Source organism: Callithrix jacchus, chromosome 9 (genome assembly GCF_049354715.1).
Source record: "Callithrix jacchus isolate 240 chromosome 9, calJac240_pri, whole genome shotgun sequence".
Classification (NCBI taxonomy): Eukaryota; Metazoa; Chordata; class Mammalia; order Primates; family Cebidae; genus Callithrix; species Callithrix jacchus.
Genome location: NC_133510.1, coordinates 125,642,501 through 125,662,669, shown reverse-complemented (window position 1 = coordinate 125,662,669; position 20,169 = coordinate 125,642,501). Strand labels below are relative to the sequence as shown.

The window sequence follows — 20,169 nt, the reverse complement described above, 5'->3', positions numbered from 1 at the left end:
CTGGCCTCCCAAAGTGCTAGGATTACAGGCGTGAGCCACCACGCCCGGCTGGTTAGAGTTTCTAAATCCAAAACTATTCTAAAATTTTAAAAGTTTTAAAAAATATGCATGGTTCTGAGACAGTATTATATATTTTACAGACTTAGCTTGGGAAGTAAGTTTCTATCTATAATAAATCTAAATATACTGTAACTCTTTTTCCTGTTCATTCTTGCCTTTTTTCCCCTCAAAGTAAAATTTCTCATTTTGTATATGAACGATTTTTCCACACTTAACTCTTTTTCAGCTTCCATCTTAGGTCTCAAGATTCAACAATGAACTATTGTACTGTTTTATTTAAAAAGCATATTCTTGGCTGGGCGCAGTGGCCCATGCCTATAATCCCAGCACTTTGGGAGGCCGAGGCAGGTGGATAACCTGAGCTCAGGAGTTCAAGACCAGCCTGGCCAACATGGCAAAATCCCATCTCTACTAAAGATACAAAAATTAGCCAGGCATGGTGGCAGGTGCCAGCAATCCCAGTTACTCAGGAGGCTGAGGCAGGAGAATAGCTTGAACCCAGGAGGTGGAGGTTACAGTGAGCTGAGATAATGCCATTGCACTTTAGCCTGGATGATAAAAGCGAAACTCCATCTCAGAAAAAAGTAAATAAGTGTGTCCTTGGTGTTTTTAGAAACTGGACAGTAGGGAAGAAGCCAAAGACTTGAAGTTAGAGTCTAGTGAGCAGATACAAAGTTATCAATCACACAAGACAGTGTGTCACTCATTTCAGGCAGAATTGCATTATACAAACCATCAGTGCTTCTGGAAGCCAGTCCAGCTTCCAGTCTGCTTCAGAGTCCCCTGGGAATACTCATTAGAAATTTACATTCTTGAGTCCCACAGATACAAAGTTATCAATCACGCAAGACAGTGTGTCATTCATTACAGGTGGAAATGCTTCTGGAAGCCAGTCCAACTTTCAGTCTACTTCAGAGTCCCCTGGGAATACTCATTAGAAATGTACATTCTTGAGTCCCACCCTTAGACTTAACTAATTCAAACCTTGAGATCTGTATGTTTCACAAAAGTTCTGGTTGATTCTTACTGAGAACGGCTGCTGAATGTGCGATCGGCAATGAGAGAGAAACAAGCTTTGTGGAGTCTTTAAAGATGAGTGTTATATTTGGAAAGAGAAAGAATCGAAGATAGAAAACTCATGAGTAAGTGTGTTAGGAGAAGTGGGCCCTGTTAGCAGTGCCAGTGCTTGATGGGAGAGAGACTGGAGCCTGGGAGGCCCCAGAGCAGTTGTTCCGGCCTACATCTTCTGCTTGCAGTATGTAGAACCTTTTTGGACAAGTGATTGTGTCAAGTAGTCTTTTACTATTCAGTCTTGATTATTTTGCAGGCAGGTTTATTTTTCCTTTAACACATCATTATTTTCCTTAAATTTCAATAAAGGAAAAGTCACATAAGAAGGAAAAATGAAATTTTGAGATCTCCACTATACCTCCTTTGAGCAAAATCTGAAAACATGACATTTTTCAAACACATGTGTTTTTTTTTTTCCTTTTCATCATTAGGAATGGAGGATGTTTGGTTCCATACCAATGCAGGCATGTCAACAGAAGGATGTGTTTGCCAATTACCTTACTTCTAACTTCCAAGCGGTAAATAGATTTTAAGGGTATGGTCTATAAAATGTTGTATCCAAGAGATTTTGTAATTTATTAGTGTCTTATAGCCTTTGCTTGCTTCGTCATCTGACTAACCAAAAGGAAAACAGTGGCGAAATTTACCAGTTACATATACTTAGCTCCAGGTTGTTTTTCTACATAATTTTAAGTGAAGGGATGGAGTTTAATTCATTTTCTGCCTCACCTAACTTGTGTTTTGTTTGGTTGCTTCTTTAGGCAGGTGTGAAGTCTGGCAGCAAAAGGTCTTCATCTCACTCTAGCCCGGGTAGTCCAAAGAAGCAGAAGAAGGAAAGCAACTCAGCAGGCTCCCCTGCCGACATGGAGCTCGATTCAGGTGAGTTTCATCATGTGGCTTTGACTTCATCCAGAAGCTAGGACACATTTGTATGCTCCTGAGTTCCATAAGAAAGGGGAAGCTCCTTTGTGAGCACTGACTAAAGAGTAAATCTTTGTTTTATTCTTGGAGATCAGAGCATCACCGCTATCACTGATAAAAGCTTAATTGAAAGCCAGAGCTTGGTGTGAGAGCCAGGCGGGCCAGCTGGCTGCATTCCTGAATTAAAGGAGTTCCATTTTTTTTTTCCTTTTTTTGTGTAGAATGGGGTCTCACTGTGTTGCCCAGGCAGATCTCAAACTCCCAGGCTCAAACAGTCTTCTTGCCTCTGCTTCCCTAAGTGCTGAGATTACAGGTTCGAGCCACAGTGCCTGGCCCATTCCTGAATTAACAGCCCCACCCAGTCCCAACAGTGCTGCATCCAGACAGGCCCCTTTGATCGGTTCAGCCCTCTGAGACAAGCAGTGGAAAGTGTGTGCCCTTCTAGCAGCTTGGTCCCAAGAGGAAGAAGAGCAGAGCTGGGCCAAGCTTCCCCAGTTATTCTTTCCAATAGTACTAATCCAGTACGTTACTTCCCCACCCAAGAAAGAGAGGCCTTAAGGAAAATCTACTTTCCCAAAACATAAAATAGGAGAAAGGGCTGGTTCTCTGAGACTTCTCTAGCTTTTTTTTTTTCTTTTTTTTTTGAGTCAGAGTCCTTCTCTGTCACCCAAGCTGGAGTGCAGTGGCGTGATCTTGACCCACTGCAACTTCTGCGTCCTGGGTTCAAGTGATTCTCCTGCCTCAGCATCCCAAGTAGTTGGACTATAGACATGCACCACCACGCCCAGCTAATTTTTATATTTTTAGTCAGATGAAATAGCCTTGAAAGAAGTGAATTTGGGTCTCACGCACTTCCAATCCTGTGGAAGAAAGCAAATTATCCTTGTTGATCATTTGAGGCATTGTTGTTTTTTGAAGTTGGGATTTGTGGTGGTGGCACCCCTGTCACCAGGGCCACACACTTCTGTGTAGGCATGTTCAGCTTTGTGCTAGGGGCTCTTTCTTCTTCTTTTTTTTCTTTTCTTTTTTTTTTTTTTTGAGATGGAGTTTCCTCTCTTGTTACTCAGGCTGGAGTGCAATGGCGTGATCTCAGCTCACCGCAACAGGCTTGAGCCACTTTGCCCGGCCCTCTTTTTTTTTTTGACACCGGGTCTGGCTTGGTTGCCCAGGCTGGAATGCAGTGGTGTGATCATGGCTCACTGCAGCCTCAGACTCCTGGGATCACGCAATCCTCCCACCTCAGCCTCCCATGTAGCTGGGACTATAGACATGCATCACCACACCCAGATAATTTTTGTATGTTTTGTAGGGACCAGGGTCTTTGTTGCCCAGGCTGATCTTGAACTCCTGAGTTTAAGCAGTCTGCCTGCCTCAGCCTCCTAGTGTACTGGCATGAACCACCATGCTGGGCTGTGAGTTGACTTTTTGTTTTTTGGAGACGGAGTCTTACTCTGCTGGTAGGCTGGAGCTCAGTGGCATCATCTTGGCTCAGTGGCACCATCTCGGCTCACTGCAACCTCTGCCTCCCAGGTTCGAGTGATTCTCCTGCATCAGCCTCCCTAGAAGCTGGGACTACAGGGTACATGCCACCACACTAAGCTAATTTTTGCATTTTTAGTAGTAATGAGGTTTTACCATGTTAGCAAGGATGGTTTCAATCTCTTTTTTTTTTTGAGACGGAGTTTCGGTCTTGTTACCCAGGCTGGAGTGCAATGGTGCCATCTCGGCTCACCACAACCTCCGCCTCCTGGGTTCAGGCAATTCTCCTGTCTCAGCCTCCTGAGTAGCTGGGATTACAGGCACATGCCACCATGCCCAGCTAATTTTTTTTGTATTTTTAGTAGCGACGGGGTTTCACCATGTTGACCAGGATGGTCTCGATCTCTTGACCTCGTGATCCACCCGCCTCGGCCTCCCAAAGTGCTGGGATTACAGGCGTGAGCCACCGCGCCCGGCCGGTTTCAATCTCTTGACCTCATGATCCACAGACTTCGGCCTTCCAAAGTGCTGGGATTACAGGCATGAGCCACCACACCTGACCTGTGAGTTGACTTCTGAGTGAGAGTGTGTTATTCTTTTCACAAATATTATTACCTGTAAATTTCAGACTCCCTGCTAGACCCTGAGGACAGAAACCTTAATAAGATAGCATTATGCTGGGCATGGTGGCTCACGCATGTAATCCCTGCACTTTGGGAGGCTGAGGTGGACAGATCACCTGAGGTTGGGTGTTCGAGACCAGCTTGACCAACATGGAGAAACCCCATAGCTACTAAAAATAAAAAACTAGCTGGGCGTGGTGGAATATTCCTGTAATCCCAGCTACTCAGGAGGCTGAGGCAGGAGAACTGCTTGAACCTGGGATGCGGGAGTTGCAGTGAGCTGAGATCATTCCATTGCACTCCAGCCTGGGCAATAAGAGCGAAACTCCATCTCACAAAAAAAAGAAAAAAAGGAACCAACTCAAACTGATCAGCTGCAATGGAGCTCTCTCAAGCCCTGATGGAGATTTCAGCCGAGAATATGCCACAGCATCTCAATGGAAATGTGTGGCAATTTCCTTCAGATTCTGCGGAGCTTCACCCAGGTATCAGACACGTTAAATAAATCAAAGAAAACACAAAATCATTTGTGAATCCAAGCTTTCGTCAGCTCTTCCATCCAGTCATGCCGAGTCTTATGTTTCTGCGCTCTTTGAAGGGATGCATGAAGGATTCAAAGCAGTTGGAGTGGAAGAAAAAAGTGGAATCACAATGGAGGGAAAGCAAATGTATACCCTCACGCTCCACAAGAAATCCGTGAAAGAGGGGGTTACCCTAACCAGAGTAGAGATGGCTCTGTTCTCCATCATTGCTGTCATCTGTTGATTGGTATAGTGGTTGGGTCAAGTGACAAAATAAAGTCAGGCAGTATCCTGATCCAGAAGATTCTGTGCAATGATGGCCGCACTTGGCCGAGCACCTGATAGTGAAAGTGCAGATCTGGTTGGTTACAGTGCCGGCCCTGCCATTGACTGGATCAGTAGTCATGAATGGGCCGGAGAATTTGTGTTTACATTCTTGTTCACAAAATTCAAATCCCCTGGAAAGGAGCTCCTCTATCAGGTGAAATTAGTGGCAACGAAGGCTCAGATGACTACTGTATATATCATTCAAGCCTATCTCGAGCAGTGCATGGATGAAACAATGAAGTTACCATCTGTCATATCTGATATCACCGAGTTCAAGAGAAGACTTAAGGCTGCGAGAGACAGAATGGGTGAATTCTTTGAGTGGGCGGGAGCTCTTCGCCATTCAGCAATGCTGGAGATTGCGCCAAGAATGTTCCCCAGTTTGGCAACAGCGGCTAACTTTTGGATGAAAAGAAACAACCCAACCTTTACCGGATTTAAAGCTCCTGAAATTATTCCGGGTTCAAATCTCTCATTCCCATTGCTTCAAATGGCTGTCCAGAGATAAATAAAAAGGGGCTATATCAGTGGTCCCATGGATGCCCACACACTGTTGGTTCTCAGTGAATATGGAGTCGCTGTTTAAGAATGAACAAACTGGCTGGGCATGGTGGCTCACGCCTGTAATCCAAGCACTTTGGAGGCCAAGGCAGGTGAATTACCTGAGGTCAGGAGTTCAAGACCAGCCTGACCAACATGGTGAGACCCCATCTTTATCTAAATAAATAAATAAAAGAATGAACAAACCATCAAAAAAAAAAAGATAGCATTGCTGCCCCAGCTCTCACTGTCATCTCACCTCGGGATTGCAGATGGGTCAACATCATTTTCATATAAATGTGGTGGCCAAGAGTGATAGGTACAGAACAAAAGTATTACATATTGCTGCCACAGAGCAGGTTCCAGACTGTAATGGTGGCAGAGAGGAAAAACTGAGCATCTGTGCTGAGTGAAGTTATAGGGTAACTTTGAACTGCATTTTGAGGGATGAATGCAGGGATTTACCAAGGAGACGAGGTGGATGAGGGCATTTGAGACAGTGGGAAGTGCAAATGCAGGATCATGAAACTTCACGGCACATTAGGTCAGCAGCAGGGTGGCAGCTGGAGTTTGAGCCAGACAGTAGGAGGTGACGTGATGGAAGTAGGGAAATTGTATCCTAGAGGGCCTTGGAGGAAGATTGGACTTCCTCCTGTGGGATCTGGGCAGGCACTGAAGGGATTCCAATAGAGATGAGAAGGGTATACGGCCAGACTTTTGTTGTAGAAAGATGAATCTGGGCCGGATGTGGTGGTGGCTCACACCTGTAATCCCAGCACTTTGGGAGGCCAAGGTGAGTGGATCACATCAAGACCAGCCCAGTCAAGATGGTGAAACCCCATCTCTACTAAAAATACAGAAAAAAAATTAGCTGGGTGTGGTGGCAGTTGCCTGTAATCCCAGCTACTTAGGAGGCTGAGGCAGGAGAATCACTTGAACCCAAGGGTTGGAGATTGCAGTGAGCTGAGATTGCGCCACTGCATTCGAGCCTGGGCAACAGAGCAAGACTTCATCTCAAAAAAAAGAAAAGAAAAAAGATGGATCTGGCAGCGGTTTGGAGGACAGACACAAGGAAGATGAATCGAGAGATCAGGGTGACTCTCATGTTCCTGGCAAATGGTAATGGACCTAAAGCAAGGTTGTGGCTGTGGCAGCCAACAGGAGAGCATGCTCCCCAGAGAGCCAAACACCTAGGGATGGGTGGAAGGAAAGAGTACTCCCAGGTGACAAGCAGATACCCCTGGTGGTGCCATTAGTGACAACAGCAGATGGGAGAATAGTCCACATTTTAGGAAGAGATCTTTTGTTTTCGATAGGTTGTATCTGTGGAACCTATGGGTGATGATGGTCAGTGGGCAGTTAGATACGTGAACCTGCAGTTAAAGTGAGCAGTCTAGATTAGAGATAAGAATTGGGAAATAAGGCTGGGCACAGTGGCTCATACCTACAATCCCAGCACTTTGGGAGGCCAAGGCAGGTGGATCACCTGAGGTCAGGAGTTCAGGACCAGCCTGGCCAACATGATGAAACCTCTTCTCTACTAAAAATATAAAAATTAGCCGGGCGTGGTGATGTATGACTGTGATCCCAGCTACTCAGGAGGCTGAGGCAGAAGAATTGCTTGAACCTGGGAGGCAGAGGATGCAGTGAGCCGAGATTGTGCCACTGTACTCCATCCTAGGCAACAGAGCAAAACTGTCTCAAAAAAAAAAAAAAAAAGGTCTGGGCACAGTGGCTTGTACCTATAATCCCAGCACTTTAGAAGGCCAAGGAGGGCGAATTATGAGTTCAGGAGATCCAGACCGTCCTGGCTAACACGGTGAAACCCCATCTCTACTAAAAATAGAAAAAATGAGCCAGGTGTGGTAGCACGGGCCTATAGTCCCAGCTACTTCTGAGGCTGAGGCAGGAGAATCACTTGAATCCAGGAGGCAGAGCTTGCAGTGAGTGCCACTGCACTCCAGCCTGGGGGACAGCGAGACTTCATCTCAAAAAAAAAAAAAAAAAGTTGGGAAATAACCCAAGGCGTACTCCTGCCTTGCCCCTTACTTCTTCCCCATTAGCCTTCCACCCACTCAGTAGCCAGCCTGCACCTCCAATCAAATTTCCTACTGCATTCTGCCATGAATTTCTAGGTAGAGCGCACGACCTTGAAATTCTGTAGTCTCCATACAATTGCTCATATTTCCTCAATCTAAAATAATGCACACAGCACAGAAACAGATCTCTCAAGGGGTATGGCTAAAGTTTCAGCACCAGAAGATCCTGACAGCTCTGCCTGTAGATCTTTTCAGGTAACTAAGGGCACCAGGTGATGGTCCTGGCACCTGAGAATCCAGAATTTTCCTTCTCTTAAGCCAGTTACTTTTGGCCATTGAATTTCTGGATACACCGGAGTTTAAATAACACATTTTAGTAAAACAAATGCGATTTACAAGTTCTAAAGTATCTCTTAATTTTCTTACTTCAGATGTGGAGGTACCACATGGTTCTCAGAGCTTCGAAAGTTTTCAGTTTCAACCACCATTACCTCCTGACATTCCTCCTCCACTCCCTCGGGGAACTCCTCCGCCCGTCTTCACCCCTCCTCTCCCCAAGGGCACCCCACCACTGACTCCCAGTGACTCACCCCAGACCAGAACAGCATCTGCAGCTGTGGATGAGGACGCCCTGACTCTAGAAGAACTTGAAGAACAGCAGAGGCGGATCTGGGCGGCTCTCGAGCAGGCCGAGAGCATAAACAGCGACTCTGACATTCCTGTGGACACACCTTTAACTGGGAATTCCGTTGCCTCTTCCCCTTGTCCAAATGAGCTAGACCTCCCTGTCCCAGAAGGAAAAACATCTGAAAAGCAGGCGCTGGATGAGCCTGAGGTGCCAGACATTTTTACAAAGAAATCAGAAGGTGGACATGCCTCCAGCCCAGATTCTGAGGTAACATCACTTTGTCAGAAGGAAAAGGCAGAGCTGGCTCCAGTAAATGCTGAAGGTGCCTGTATTGATAATGGCAGTGCCATACCAAACTGTGATATCAGCAATGGGGGCAGCCGGAAGCTCTTTCCTGCAGACACCAGTCCTTCAGTGGCCACGAAAATGCATAGCCCAATACCTGACATGAGCAAATTTGCAACTGGAATCACGCCATTTGAATTTGAGAATATGGCAGAATCTACTGGAATGTACCTCAAGATAAGAAGCTTGTTAAAGAACTCACCCAGAAACCAGCAGAAAAACAAAAAGGCCTCTGAATAATGGCCTGACTTAGTACCAAGAGCTATTTAATAACTTGGTTCCATTAGTACTATTAAATGGATAGATAAAATTGTTTTCCTGTTTGTTCCTCCCATGTTTAAAAATCTATCCAAGGTTTGTGTTCCAGCGTCAAATCTATTTTAAAGAATAGAAAGACTGAGCTCACTAGTTTACTATATTTTATTCTCGCTGACAAAAACTGGGGGGAGATGTGAATATGACCTGGATTAGACGTAGTTTGTTAAGGTTTATACTATTTTTGGATTGTGACTGTCTGTTGAGATTGATGGTTTTTATCTGTCTTTTGTACATTGTTTTCCCTTTCTACATTTTGCTAATTATCCTGTATATAAGTTTAATATATCACTTTTTAAAAGAAAAAAATCTACCATTTTAAATTCATATTTCAACTCCAACAACCAAATGAGAAAAATCAGGGATGAGCAGCTTTATCCCATTTGGGGTATTTTTATAAGTGATTTACATGTATCAGTTTTAGTAATACTTTTACTTTTTTGTAACTTCATGCTTCATCTATGCTTGCTCTACAGGTATGTTCATCTTTGTGTACAGAGGTTTAATAAATTAGTTTTCATAGACATAATCTAAGACTTTGAATACAAAAAAAGTGGTTTACAGGTAAATTAGTATATGTAATAACTTTTAAGTTTAAAAGTAAATCGTTGGCCAGGCACAGTGGCTCATGTTTATAATCCTAGCACTTTGGGAGGGCATAGCGGCAGGATCACCTGAGGTCAGAAGATCAAGACCAGTCTGGCCAAGATGGTGAAACCCCGTTTCTACTAAAAATACAAAAATTAGCTGGGTGTGGTGGTGCATTCCTGTAATCCCAGCTACTCGGGAGGCTAAGACAGGAGAATCGCTTGAACTTGGGAGGTGGAGGTTGTAGTGAGCCGGCATCACGCCATTACACTCCAGCCTGGGCAACAAGAGGGAAACTCCATCTCAAAAAAAAGTAAGTTGTTGCAAAAATTGCAAATTTGGGTGCTTTCAGTGGATTTCAGCCTTAAATACAGAACAACAGAATCTTTGAAAAGTAATTATTTTGAAAGAATGAATGTCATGCAGCTAGCCTTTGTATAAAAATAATTTTCTAGATTTGAACCCTAATAGTTAAAAATTAGATAAACATATTGCTGGCCGGGTGCGGTGGCTCAAGCCTGTAATCCCAGCACTTTGGGAGGCCGAGGCGGGTGGATCACGAGGTCAAGAGATCAAGACCATCCTGGTCAACATGGTGAAAACCCCGTCTCTACTAAAAATACAAAAAATTAGCTGGGCATGGTGGCGCGTGCCTGTAATCCCAGCTACTCGGGAGGCTGAGGCAGGAGAATTGTCTGAACCCAGAAGGCGGAGATTGCGAGATCACGCCATTGCACTCCAGCCTGGGTAACAAGAGCGAAACTCCATCTCAAAAAATATATATATATATTGCTTTCAATTGTCGGGTATCTATATAAGATAGAGCTGAAACTGTGGTTTAGGTCTTTCTATGGAATGCCATTACATCTTTATATCAGTCAAGTCCATGAAAATAAATGTTTATATCATCTTGAATTGATAGTCTCAGGCAGTGTTATCCCGCTCTCAGGCCAACAGGGGGAGCAAAATAGAAACATTCCAGTATAGTTTTCATTTTTGAGAACTTGAGTAATCAGATTTACTGTTCTGTAAAGAATAAAGGAAAGGAAAATTATAAAGAGAAATTTATTTTTAAAGCCCTCACAGAATGTGCTAGAAAAGAATAAAATTTAAAATACTTCCGGCTTTTTCCCCTCTGAGTTTAATAAAAGCAATCCTTTGCAGTTGTTGACATAGTATTTTTGACTTGATCTTGCTCAGCATTTCTGTCAGGCAAATAATTATCACCCCTTGGAAATAAGGAAAGGGAGGCAGAGAGAGGTTAAAGGAACTTGTCGACATTCCAGAAGTGGTTCTTGAGAGGCCAGTGTTCAACTAAAGCTTGGCTATTCCCTAAATCAGAGCAGTAGTTGTTTTGTTTTGTTTTTTTGAGACAGAGTTTCTTGTTACCCAGGCTGGAGTGCAATGGCGCGATCTCGGCTCACCGCAACCTCCGCCTCCTGGGTTCAGGCAATTCTCCTGCCTCAGCCTCCTGAGTAGCTGGGATTACAGGCACGTGCCACCATGCCCAGCTAATTTTTTGTATTTTTAATAGAGACGGGGTTTCACCATGTTGACCAGGATGGTCTCGATCTCTTGACCTCGTGATCCACCCGCCTCGGCCTCCCAAAGTGCTGGGATTACAGGCGTAAACCACCATGCCCGGCCCAGCAGTAGTTGTTTAAATGTCCCTTTAAGAAACACTGCATTAGTAGAGTCACTTGTGAATACCAAAGGTATCTTAATAGTTATCTCTTTGCCATATACCATACATCACGTTAAGATATTTTTGCTCATTACCTCATTTTCACAATCACCATATTGGTAGGTATTGTTAACCTCGTTGTTTAGAGAAAGTACAGCTAAATACACACATACCTAAAACACACAGCTGTTAGGCAGCCTAGTAAATTTAAATCCGTGTCTCTCTGACCCCCATATTCATGTTCTTAACCGCTGTACTGCCTCCTTGTCAAAAGCTCTATAAAAGCACTGATTCTCAAAAAATGGGCTATTTCTTCATTTGTTCTTTTTTTGGGAGGGGAGGAGGGATAGGGTCTCGATCTGTCACCTAGGATCAAAGATTCTTGTGCCTCAACCTCCAGAGTAGCTGGGATTACAGGTGTGAGCCACTACACTCAGCCTGTTCAGTTACTTATTGAGGACATACTTGTGTTAAGTGTTCCTCAATGTGCTTTGCGGTATTTAAAAAAATACTGTGGCCCAACATGGTGGTTCATGCCTATAATCTCAGCACTTTGGGAAGCCAAGCCAGGCATATCACTTGAGGCCAGGGGTTTGAGACCAGCCTGGCCAACATGGCGAAACCCCATCTCTACCAAAAATTAGCTGGATATGGTGGTGCATGCCTGTAATCCCAGCTACTCAGGAGACTGAGGCAGGAGAATCACTTTAACCCGGGAGGTGGAGGCTGCAGTGAGCCGACATCACGCCACTGCAGTGCAGCCTGGGTGATAGAGTGAGACTCTGTCTCAGAAAAAAAAAAAAGTGCTGGAATCTGCTTTTAAGGAGCTTATACAGTACTGGGAGAAAATGGAGGGTTTTCTCCCAATTACAACACAATTCAGCTGGCGGCCACGGGAGGAAGGCAGGGTACTTGGGCCGTTTGTGGTGATAGAATCACTTATGGAGGACTGACTTCAAATTCTCAGGACCACTGGATTTAGTATTCATTTGGAGGGAATTTGAAGATTCTGGAAACAGATAACCGTTGCACTAATCCTTAAAGCGAAGGTAGGCGGAATCATAGACAAAAATGCACGTTGAACTCTAGAGAAAACAATGAGTAAAGCAGAAGCAGGAACATGCAAGAAATGCAGAATGGTGAAAAAGACTTCAATTAAGAGTGGCGTATTCATTGATGCTAAGAACTCTGGATTGTGGCTGGGCGTGGTGGCTCACGCCTGTAATCCAAGCACTTTGGAGGCCAAGGTGGGCGGATCACCTGAAGTCGGGAGTTGAAGACCAGCCTGACCAACATGGTGAAACCCCGTCTTTATTTTAAAAATAAATAAATAAATAAACAGAACTCTGGATTGCTTTGCTCTGTGGTCTGTTAAAGATCTTTCAGTGAAGCGTGTCCTCCTAAAAGTGGTGTTTTTTTGTTGTTTTTTTGTTTCTTTGAGATGGAGTCTTGCTCTGTCACCCAGGCAGGATCTCAGCTCACTGCAGCCTCTGCCTCCTGGGTTCAAGCAATTCTCCTGCCTCAGCCTCCTGAGTAGCTGGGACTACAGGCGCCTGCCACCACGCCCAGCTACTTTTCATATTTTTATAGAGATGGGGTTTTCGCCATATTGGCCAGGCTGGTCTCAAACTCCTGACCTCATGATCCGCCTGCCTCTGCCCCGCAAAGTGCTGGGATTTGGGAGCACTTGGGGAGGCAGAGTTAAAGTATGAGTCACCGTCCGTTCCTGACTCTCTAAGTGGTGTTTTAAGAAGATAATTCCTAAAGCAGAAGTCTGAGTGAATTGAAGAGACGCCATTTATGGGAGGGAGGGCATAAAGCAGGAAGTCGTTTCCTCGAGCGGGTGCCCCATTTTGAAAAGGTATTGTTTAGGCTGAGCGAGGTGGCTCACACCTGTAATCCCATCACTTTGGGAGGCCGAGGTGGGCGGATCATGAGGTCAGGAGTTTGAGACCAGAGATGGTGAAACCCCATCTCTACTAAAAATACAGAAGTTAGCTGGGCGTGGTGGCATGTGCCTGTAATCTTAGCTACTCAGGAGGCTGAGACAGGAGAATCGCTTGAACCCAGGAGGCTGCAGTGAACTGAGATGGCACCACTGCACTCCAGTCTGGACAACAGAACAAGACTCTGTCTCAGAAAAAAAAAAAAAAAAAAAAAAGTTTTGCTGTTTTGGAGTATTGCAAGGTTGCTGGGTGGAGGAAGAAGTTACTGTTTCAGCTTGCCCGTGCTGTGACAGGTCTCCAGGTGTGGGTAGATGAGGTAAGAACCAAACACTTGTCCTTCCAGACTGACTTGCAGCAGGGGTGGGGATCTCTCTCTAATCTTTGCCTTGAATTAAAGGGAATGTGAATTGCAATGCTGGTTGCTAAAACAAGCCCAGCTGTTTATTGTCTCATGGAAGCAGGTAAGTGGCAAGAAGGAACTGCCCTTACTAAAGTACAAAATGACCTTGTTCTTTTTTCAAAAGGTCACTCCTTATATGGTGGAAATACCGTTGACTCTCTACTAAAATGAAGCTTCCTCCTGGTTGATTTTACCCTTCAAGTTCTCTGCTGGAATCATTTTGCTCTTCTGTCTTGAATTGTGGTTTTTTCCTTTTTTTCTCTCTAGGTAAATCTTTAGAATTTTGTAGATTATCATTAGCAGGCAAAACCAGCAAAGGTGTTGTAACAACTTTCAGTACCCAAGTTGCTTGTGTCAGAGGCGTTTAAACCAGAGTGACTCCATCTTGTATAGAGGCTGAGTAAAATGAGGCTGAGACCTACTGGGCTGCATTTCTAGATGGATAGGCATTCTAAGTCACAGGATGCGATAGGAGGTCAGCACAAGATACACGTCCTAAAGACCTTGCTGATAAAACAGGTTGCAGCAAAGTAGCCGGTTAAAACCCGCCAAAACCAAGATGGTCCGGAGAGTGACCTCTGGTTGTCCTCACTGCTACATTTTTGTAAAACTACAGTTTACAAAAGCCATGGCGACATCAGGAAGTTACCCTGTATAGTCTAAAAAGGAGAGGCAAGAAAAATCCACCCATTGTATCACCAAGAAATAACCTTAAAAATGGGCAACCATCAGCCCTGGGGCTGCTCTGCCTATGGAGTGGCCCTTCTTTTATTCCTTTACTTTCCTAATAAACTGACTTTCACTTTATGGACTCGCCTGAATTCTTTTTTGTTTTTTTTTGAGACAGAGGAGTCTCACTCTGTCACCCAGGCTGGAGTGGAGTGGCACGATGTTGGCTCGTTGCAACCTCCGCCTCCCAGGTTCAAGAGATTCTCATGCCTCAGCCTCCTGAGTAGCCAGGATTACAGGTGCCTGCCACCACGCCAGGCTAATTTTTGTATTTTTAGAAGAGACAGGGGTTTTGCCATGTTGACCAGGCTGGTCTCAAACTCCTGACCTCAGGTGATCCGCCCATCTCAGCCTCCCAAAGTGTGGGGATTACAGGTGTGAGCCACCGCGCCCAGCCAGAAATACACTTTTTAAACAAAATTTCCTATCAACAATGTGCTGCATTTGGAATTTTGTAATAGGAGGAATTACTGAAAAGGCAAGGGGTGTGATCCCTGCTGAACGCTAACATCCCAGGCAGCTGAGAGTGCTCCTTTGTAGGGTGACCTCATGCCAGAGTGAGTTCTCAACGTTTTCCATGATGGAAGCAAGTTCATCAGTCACAAGTGATAATGACAAATGAAACTGGGTTGGAACAGGTTGTGGGATCAGACCTCGGGCAAATTTCTCACAGGCTTGGAACAAGTTTCCTCTGTTCTATCACAGTCCTGATCCTGGGTTCTTCAAACCAGTTACAACTCTGTTCATTGTACTAGCCCTGTCTACTAAGTATTTATTTAGAGCATTTGGATGAATCCTGAACTCCTGGGGTAGCTGAAACCAAATAGGGTTCATGACTTTAGAGAGTCAAAGATTAGGACAGGCATAGCAGGCATGTGGGAGGAACAGAATATTTGCCTACAGTCAATGTCAAATTTCCCTGATTTCTGTCCAGAAGATCCATGGACCCCAGTTAAGAACCTTGCAGTAGGAGGGCTGGACTTGGTGGCTCAGGACTGTAATCTCAATGCTTTGGATACCAAGGCAAGCGGATAGGTTGAGGCCAGGAGTTTGAAACCAGTCTTGGCAACATAGCAGGGTTCCAGACCTGTCTCTACAAAAAATAAACAAAATTAGCTTGGCATGGTGGCATGCACCAGTGGTCCCAGCTGCTTGGAAAGCTAAGATAGGAGGATGGTCAAGGCTGCAGTGAGCTGTGATCTGGCCATTGCACTTCAGCCTGGGTCAGAGTAAGACCCTGTCTCCAAAAAAAAAAAGTTTTGTTGAGTAAGTGAGTAGATGAAAGGTTGAAATAGCCTACTTGTTTATTACCTTTTAGAGACTGGCTGACATCTAAATAGATTTGTGCTCAAGGTAGGAGTTTGAACTCAGTGATTGCTGAGATTCCTTCCAACTCGTTTTTGTTGTTGTTGCTATGGTTGTTGAGAAAGCGTCTTGCCCAGGCTTCAGTGCAGTGATGCGATCATAGCTCACTGTAGCCTCGAACTCCTAGGCTCCAGCAATCCTCCTGCCCTGCCTCCCAAGGAGCTGGGGCTAAAGGCACATGCCACCACGCCCAGCTAACTTTTTTCTCTTTTTTTTTTTTTGAGATGGAGTCTCTGTCGCCCAGGCTTGAGTGCAGTGGCATGATCTTGGCTCACTACAACCTCTGCCACCTGGGTTCAAGCGATTCTCTTGCCTCAGCCTCCTGAGTAGCTGGGACTACAGTCACTTGCCATTACGCCCGGCTAATTTTTTTGTAGTTTTTAGTAGAGAGGAGCTTTCACCATCCTGACCAGGCTGATTTTGAACTCCTGACCTCATGATCCACCCGCCTCGGCCTCCCAAAGTGCTGGGATTATAGGTATGAGCCACCTGGTCTTGAGATGCGTCTTGCTGTATTTGTCAGGCTGGCCTCAAGTTCCAGGGCTCAAGGGATCCCCGCCCCCAACATCAGTATCCTGGTGTGACTACTGACATGTGCCACTATGCCTGGCTCAATTTCTATTTATTTACTTATTTATGAGACAGGGTCATGCTCTGTTGCCCAGGCTGGAGCACAGTTGGGTGATCACGGCTCACTACACCCTCAAACTCCTGGGCTCAAGCTATCTTCCCTCCTGAGTAGCTGGGACTATAGGTGCATGGCAACATGCCTGGCTAATTAAAAAAACTTTTTTTTTTGTAGAAACAAGGTCTTGCTATGTGGCCCAGGCTGGCCTCAAATTTCTGAGCTCAAGCGAACTACCTGACGCGGCCTCCCAAAGTACTAGGATTACAGGAGTAAGCCACTGCACCTGGCCCTTAAAGGAATTTCTTTTCTTTTCTTTTTATTTTTTTGAGATCGAGTCTTGCTCTGTTGCCCAGGCTGGAGTGCAGTGGCGCGATTGGCTCACTGCAGCCTCTGCTTCCCCGGTTCAAGCTGTTCTCCTGCCCCAGCATCTGGAGTAGTTGGGATTACAAGTGCCCCCCCACATGTCTGGCTTGCTTATTTATTTATTTTTATTTTATTTTATTTTATTTTGAGACGGAGTCTCTCTCTGTCACCCAAGCTGGAATGCAGTGGTGCCATCTTGGCTCACTGCAACCTCTACCTCCTGGGTTTAAGCTATTCCCCTGCCTCAGCCTCCCAAGTGGCTGGGACTACAGGCGAACGCCACCATGCCTAATTTTTTGTATTTTAGTAGAGATGGGGTTTCACCACTTTGGCCAGGATGGTTTCAATTCCTGATCTCATGGTCCACCCACCTGGGCCTCCCAAAGTGCTGGGATTACAGGTGTAAGCCACCACACCTGGCCTAATTTCTTTATTTTTATTAGAGTTGGGGTTTCATCGTGTTGGCCAGGATGGTCTCAAACTCCTGACCTCAGGTGATCTACCTGTCTGGGCCTCCCAAGTGCTGGGATTACAGGCATGAACCACCTAGGCCACCCTCTAGGCCTAAAGAAATTTTTTTTTTTGAGACAGAGTCTTACTCAGCTGACCAGGCTGGAGTGCAGTGGCACAATCTCGGCTCACTGCAACCATCATCTCCTGGTTCTAGTGATTCTCCTGTCTCAGCCTCCTGAGTAGCTGGGATTACAGGCACCCATTGTGCCTGGCTACGTTTTGTATTTTAGTAGAGATAAGGTTTCACCATGTTGGCCAATTTGGTCTTGAACTCCTGACCTCAGGTGATCTGCCCACCTTGGGCCTAAAGGAACTTCTTTTTTTTTTTTGAGACGGAGTTTCACTCTTGTTACCCAGGCTGGAGTGCAATGGTGCGATCTTGGCTCACCGCAACCTCCGCTTCCTGGGTTCAGGCAATTCTCCTGCCTCAGCCTCCTGAGTAGCTGGGACTACAGGCATGTGCCACCATGCCCAGCTAATTTTTTGTATTTTTAGTAGAGACGGGGTTTCACCATGTTGACCAGGATGGTCTCAATCTCTTGACCTCGTGATCCACCCGCCTTGGCCTCCCGAAGTGCTGGGATTACAGGCTTGAGCCACCGCGCCCGGCCAGGAACTTTTAAATGAAGTGCTTCTCAAGCAGAAACCAAGAACAAATTCTTAGTAGCAGTGATTTCCCATGTGTGAGAAACACTAGTGTGATGAATCAGAACAATCTATAGGAAAGAGCTTTGGACCAGGCACGCTGGGTCATGCCTGTGTTCCTAGCACTTTGGGAGGCCCTGGCAGGAGGATAGCTTGAGCCCAGGAGTTCAAGACCAGCCTGGGCAACATAGCAAAACCCTATGAAAAATCAAAGATTAGCCAGCTGTGGTGGCACATACATGAGCCCAGGAGGTCAAGACTTCAGTAAGCCAAGATCACACTACTGTACTCCAGCCTGGGCAACAGAGTGAGACCCTGTCTCAAAAAAAAAAATTAATAACATTAATCACGTGTGGTGGTGCATGCCTGTAGTCCCAGCTACTGAGGAGGTAGGAGGCTAAAGTTGGAGGATTACTTGACCCCAGGAGGTTGAGGGTACAGTGAGCCCTCATTTTGCCATCTCATTCCAGCCTGAGTGACAGGGCAAGACCTTGTCTCACATACATACACAGACACACACACACACACACACACATGGCCGGGCACAGTGGCACACGCCTGTAATCCCAGCACACTGGGAGGCTGAGGCAGGTGGATCACTTAAGGTCAGGAGTTTGAGACCAGGCTGGTCAACATGGTGAAACCCTGTCTCTACTCAAAACAATTAGCTGGGCACGGTGGTGTATATACCTGTAGTCCCAGCTACTCAGGAGGCTGAGGCAGAAGGATCACTTGAGCCCAGGAGGTAGAGGTTGTAGTGAGCTGAGATTTTGCCACTGCACTCCAGCCTGGGCGATGACAGTGAAACTCTGTCTCAAAAACAAACAGGCCGGGCATGGTGGCTCACAACTGTAATCCCAGCACTTTGGGAGGTGGAGGCAGGTGTATCACAAGGTCAAGAGATCAAGAGCATCCTGGCCAACAGGGTGAAACCCCATCTCTATTAAAAATACAACAAATTAGCCAGGCATGGTGGCATGCGCCTGTAATCCCAGCTACTTGGGAGGCTGAGGCAGGAGAATCGCTTGAACCCGGGAGGCGGAGTTTACAGTGAGCCGAGATCGTGCCACTGCACATCAGCCTGGGTGACAGTGCAAGACTCAGTCTCAAAAACATCCAAAGGGCCGGGAGCGGTGGCTCACGCCTGTAATCCCAGCACTTTGGGAGGCCAAGGCGGGTGGATCACAAGGTCAAGAGATTGAGACCATCCTGGTCAACATGGTGAAACCCCGTCTCTTTAGTAGACAGCTAATACAAAAATTAGCTGGGCACGGTGGCGCGTGCCTGTAATCCCAGCTACTCGGGAGGCTGAGGCAGGAGAATTGCCTGAACCCAGGAGGCAGAGGTTGCGGTGAGCCGAGAACGCGCCATTGCATTCCAGCCTGGGTAACAAGAGCGAAACTCCGTCTCAAAAAAAAAGAAAAATCCAAAGAAACAAAACAGTAGGTGGTTTGTATTAGTTTCCCAGGGCTGCTATAGCAAGCTACCAAAACCTGGGTGGGTGTGAACAAGAGAAACATACTGTCTCAAGTTCTGGGGCTGAAGTCTGACACGAAGGTGTCAGCAGGGCCCTGTTCCCTCTGAAGTCTCCAGGGGAGAAACTGTTCCATGCTCCTCTCCCAGCTTCCAGTGTCCGCAGGCGTTCATTTGATTAGAGATGCATCACCCCATCCTCCTTCCGAATTTTCCCTTCACCGTGTCTGTTTTCTGTGTCTACATGTCTCTGTGCCCAGACTTCCTTTTTGGAAGATTACCATCATATTGGAGTCAGGCCCACCTCATTAACCTACTCAATTACTCCTGTAAAGATCCTGTTTCCTGAGATCACATTCCAAGGTGCTGGGGGCAGGACTTTATTTATTCATTTATTTATTTATTTTTATTTTTTGAGATGGCATCTCACTCTGTCGCCCAGGATGGAGTGCAATGGCACGATCTCAGCTCACTGCAACCTCTGCCTCCTGGGTTCAAGCAATTCTCCTGCCTCAGCCTCCTGAGTAGCTGGGACTACAGGCATGTGCCACCACACCCAGCTAATTTATTTTAGGAGAGATGGAGTTTCACCATGTTGGCCAGGATGGTCTGGATCTCCTGACCTCATGATCTGCCCACCTTGGCCTCCCAACGTGCTCGGATTACAGGCATGGAATTTATTTTTTATTTTATTTTTTTTTTAGTTGGAGTCTTGCGCTGTAGCCCAGGCTGGAATGCAGAGGCGTGATCTCAGCTCACTGCAACCTCCACCTCCCAGGTTCAAGTGATTGTCTTGCCTCAGCCTCCGGAGTAGTTGGGATTACAGGCTCCAGCCGCTACATATAATTTTTGTACTTTTAGTAGAGACAGGGTTTCACCATGTTGGCCAGGCTGGTCTTGAACTCCTGACCTCAGATGACCTGCCCGCACAGGCGTGAGTCACCACACCTGGCCCAGGGGCAGGAC

General features: G+C 45.9%; 1 protein-coding gene across 2 annotated transcripts in view; it reads left to right on the top strand.

Moving 5' to 3' along the window:
- ZCCHC8 (zinc finger CCHC-type containing 8) overlaps positions 1 to 9,395 on the top strand; it is a 33,445-nt gene extending 24,050 nt beyond the window's left edge. For both annotated transcript variants that reach the window (XM_054239038.2, XM_035257974.3), the window contains 3 exons: positions 1,563 to 1,649; positions 1,893 to 2,010; positions 8,013 to 9,395. In XM_054239038.2, the coding sequence (XP_054095013.1) occupies positions 1,563 to 1,649; positions 1,893 to 2,010; positions 8,013 to 8,794 (987 nt within the window). In that variant the 3' untranslated portion in view covers positions 8,795 to 9,395. The remainder of the gene's footprint in view (positions 1 to 1,562; positions 1,650 to 1,892; positions 2,011 to 8,012) is intronic.
- Positions 9,396 to 20,169: the final 10,774 nt, after the last annotated feature.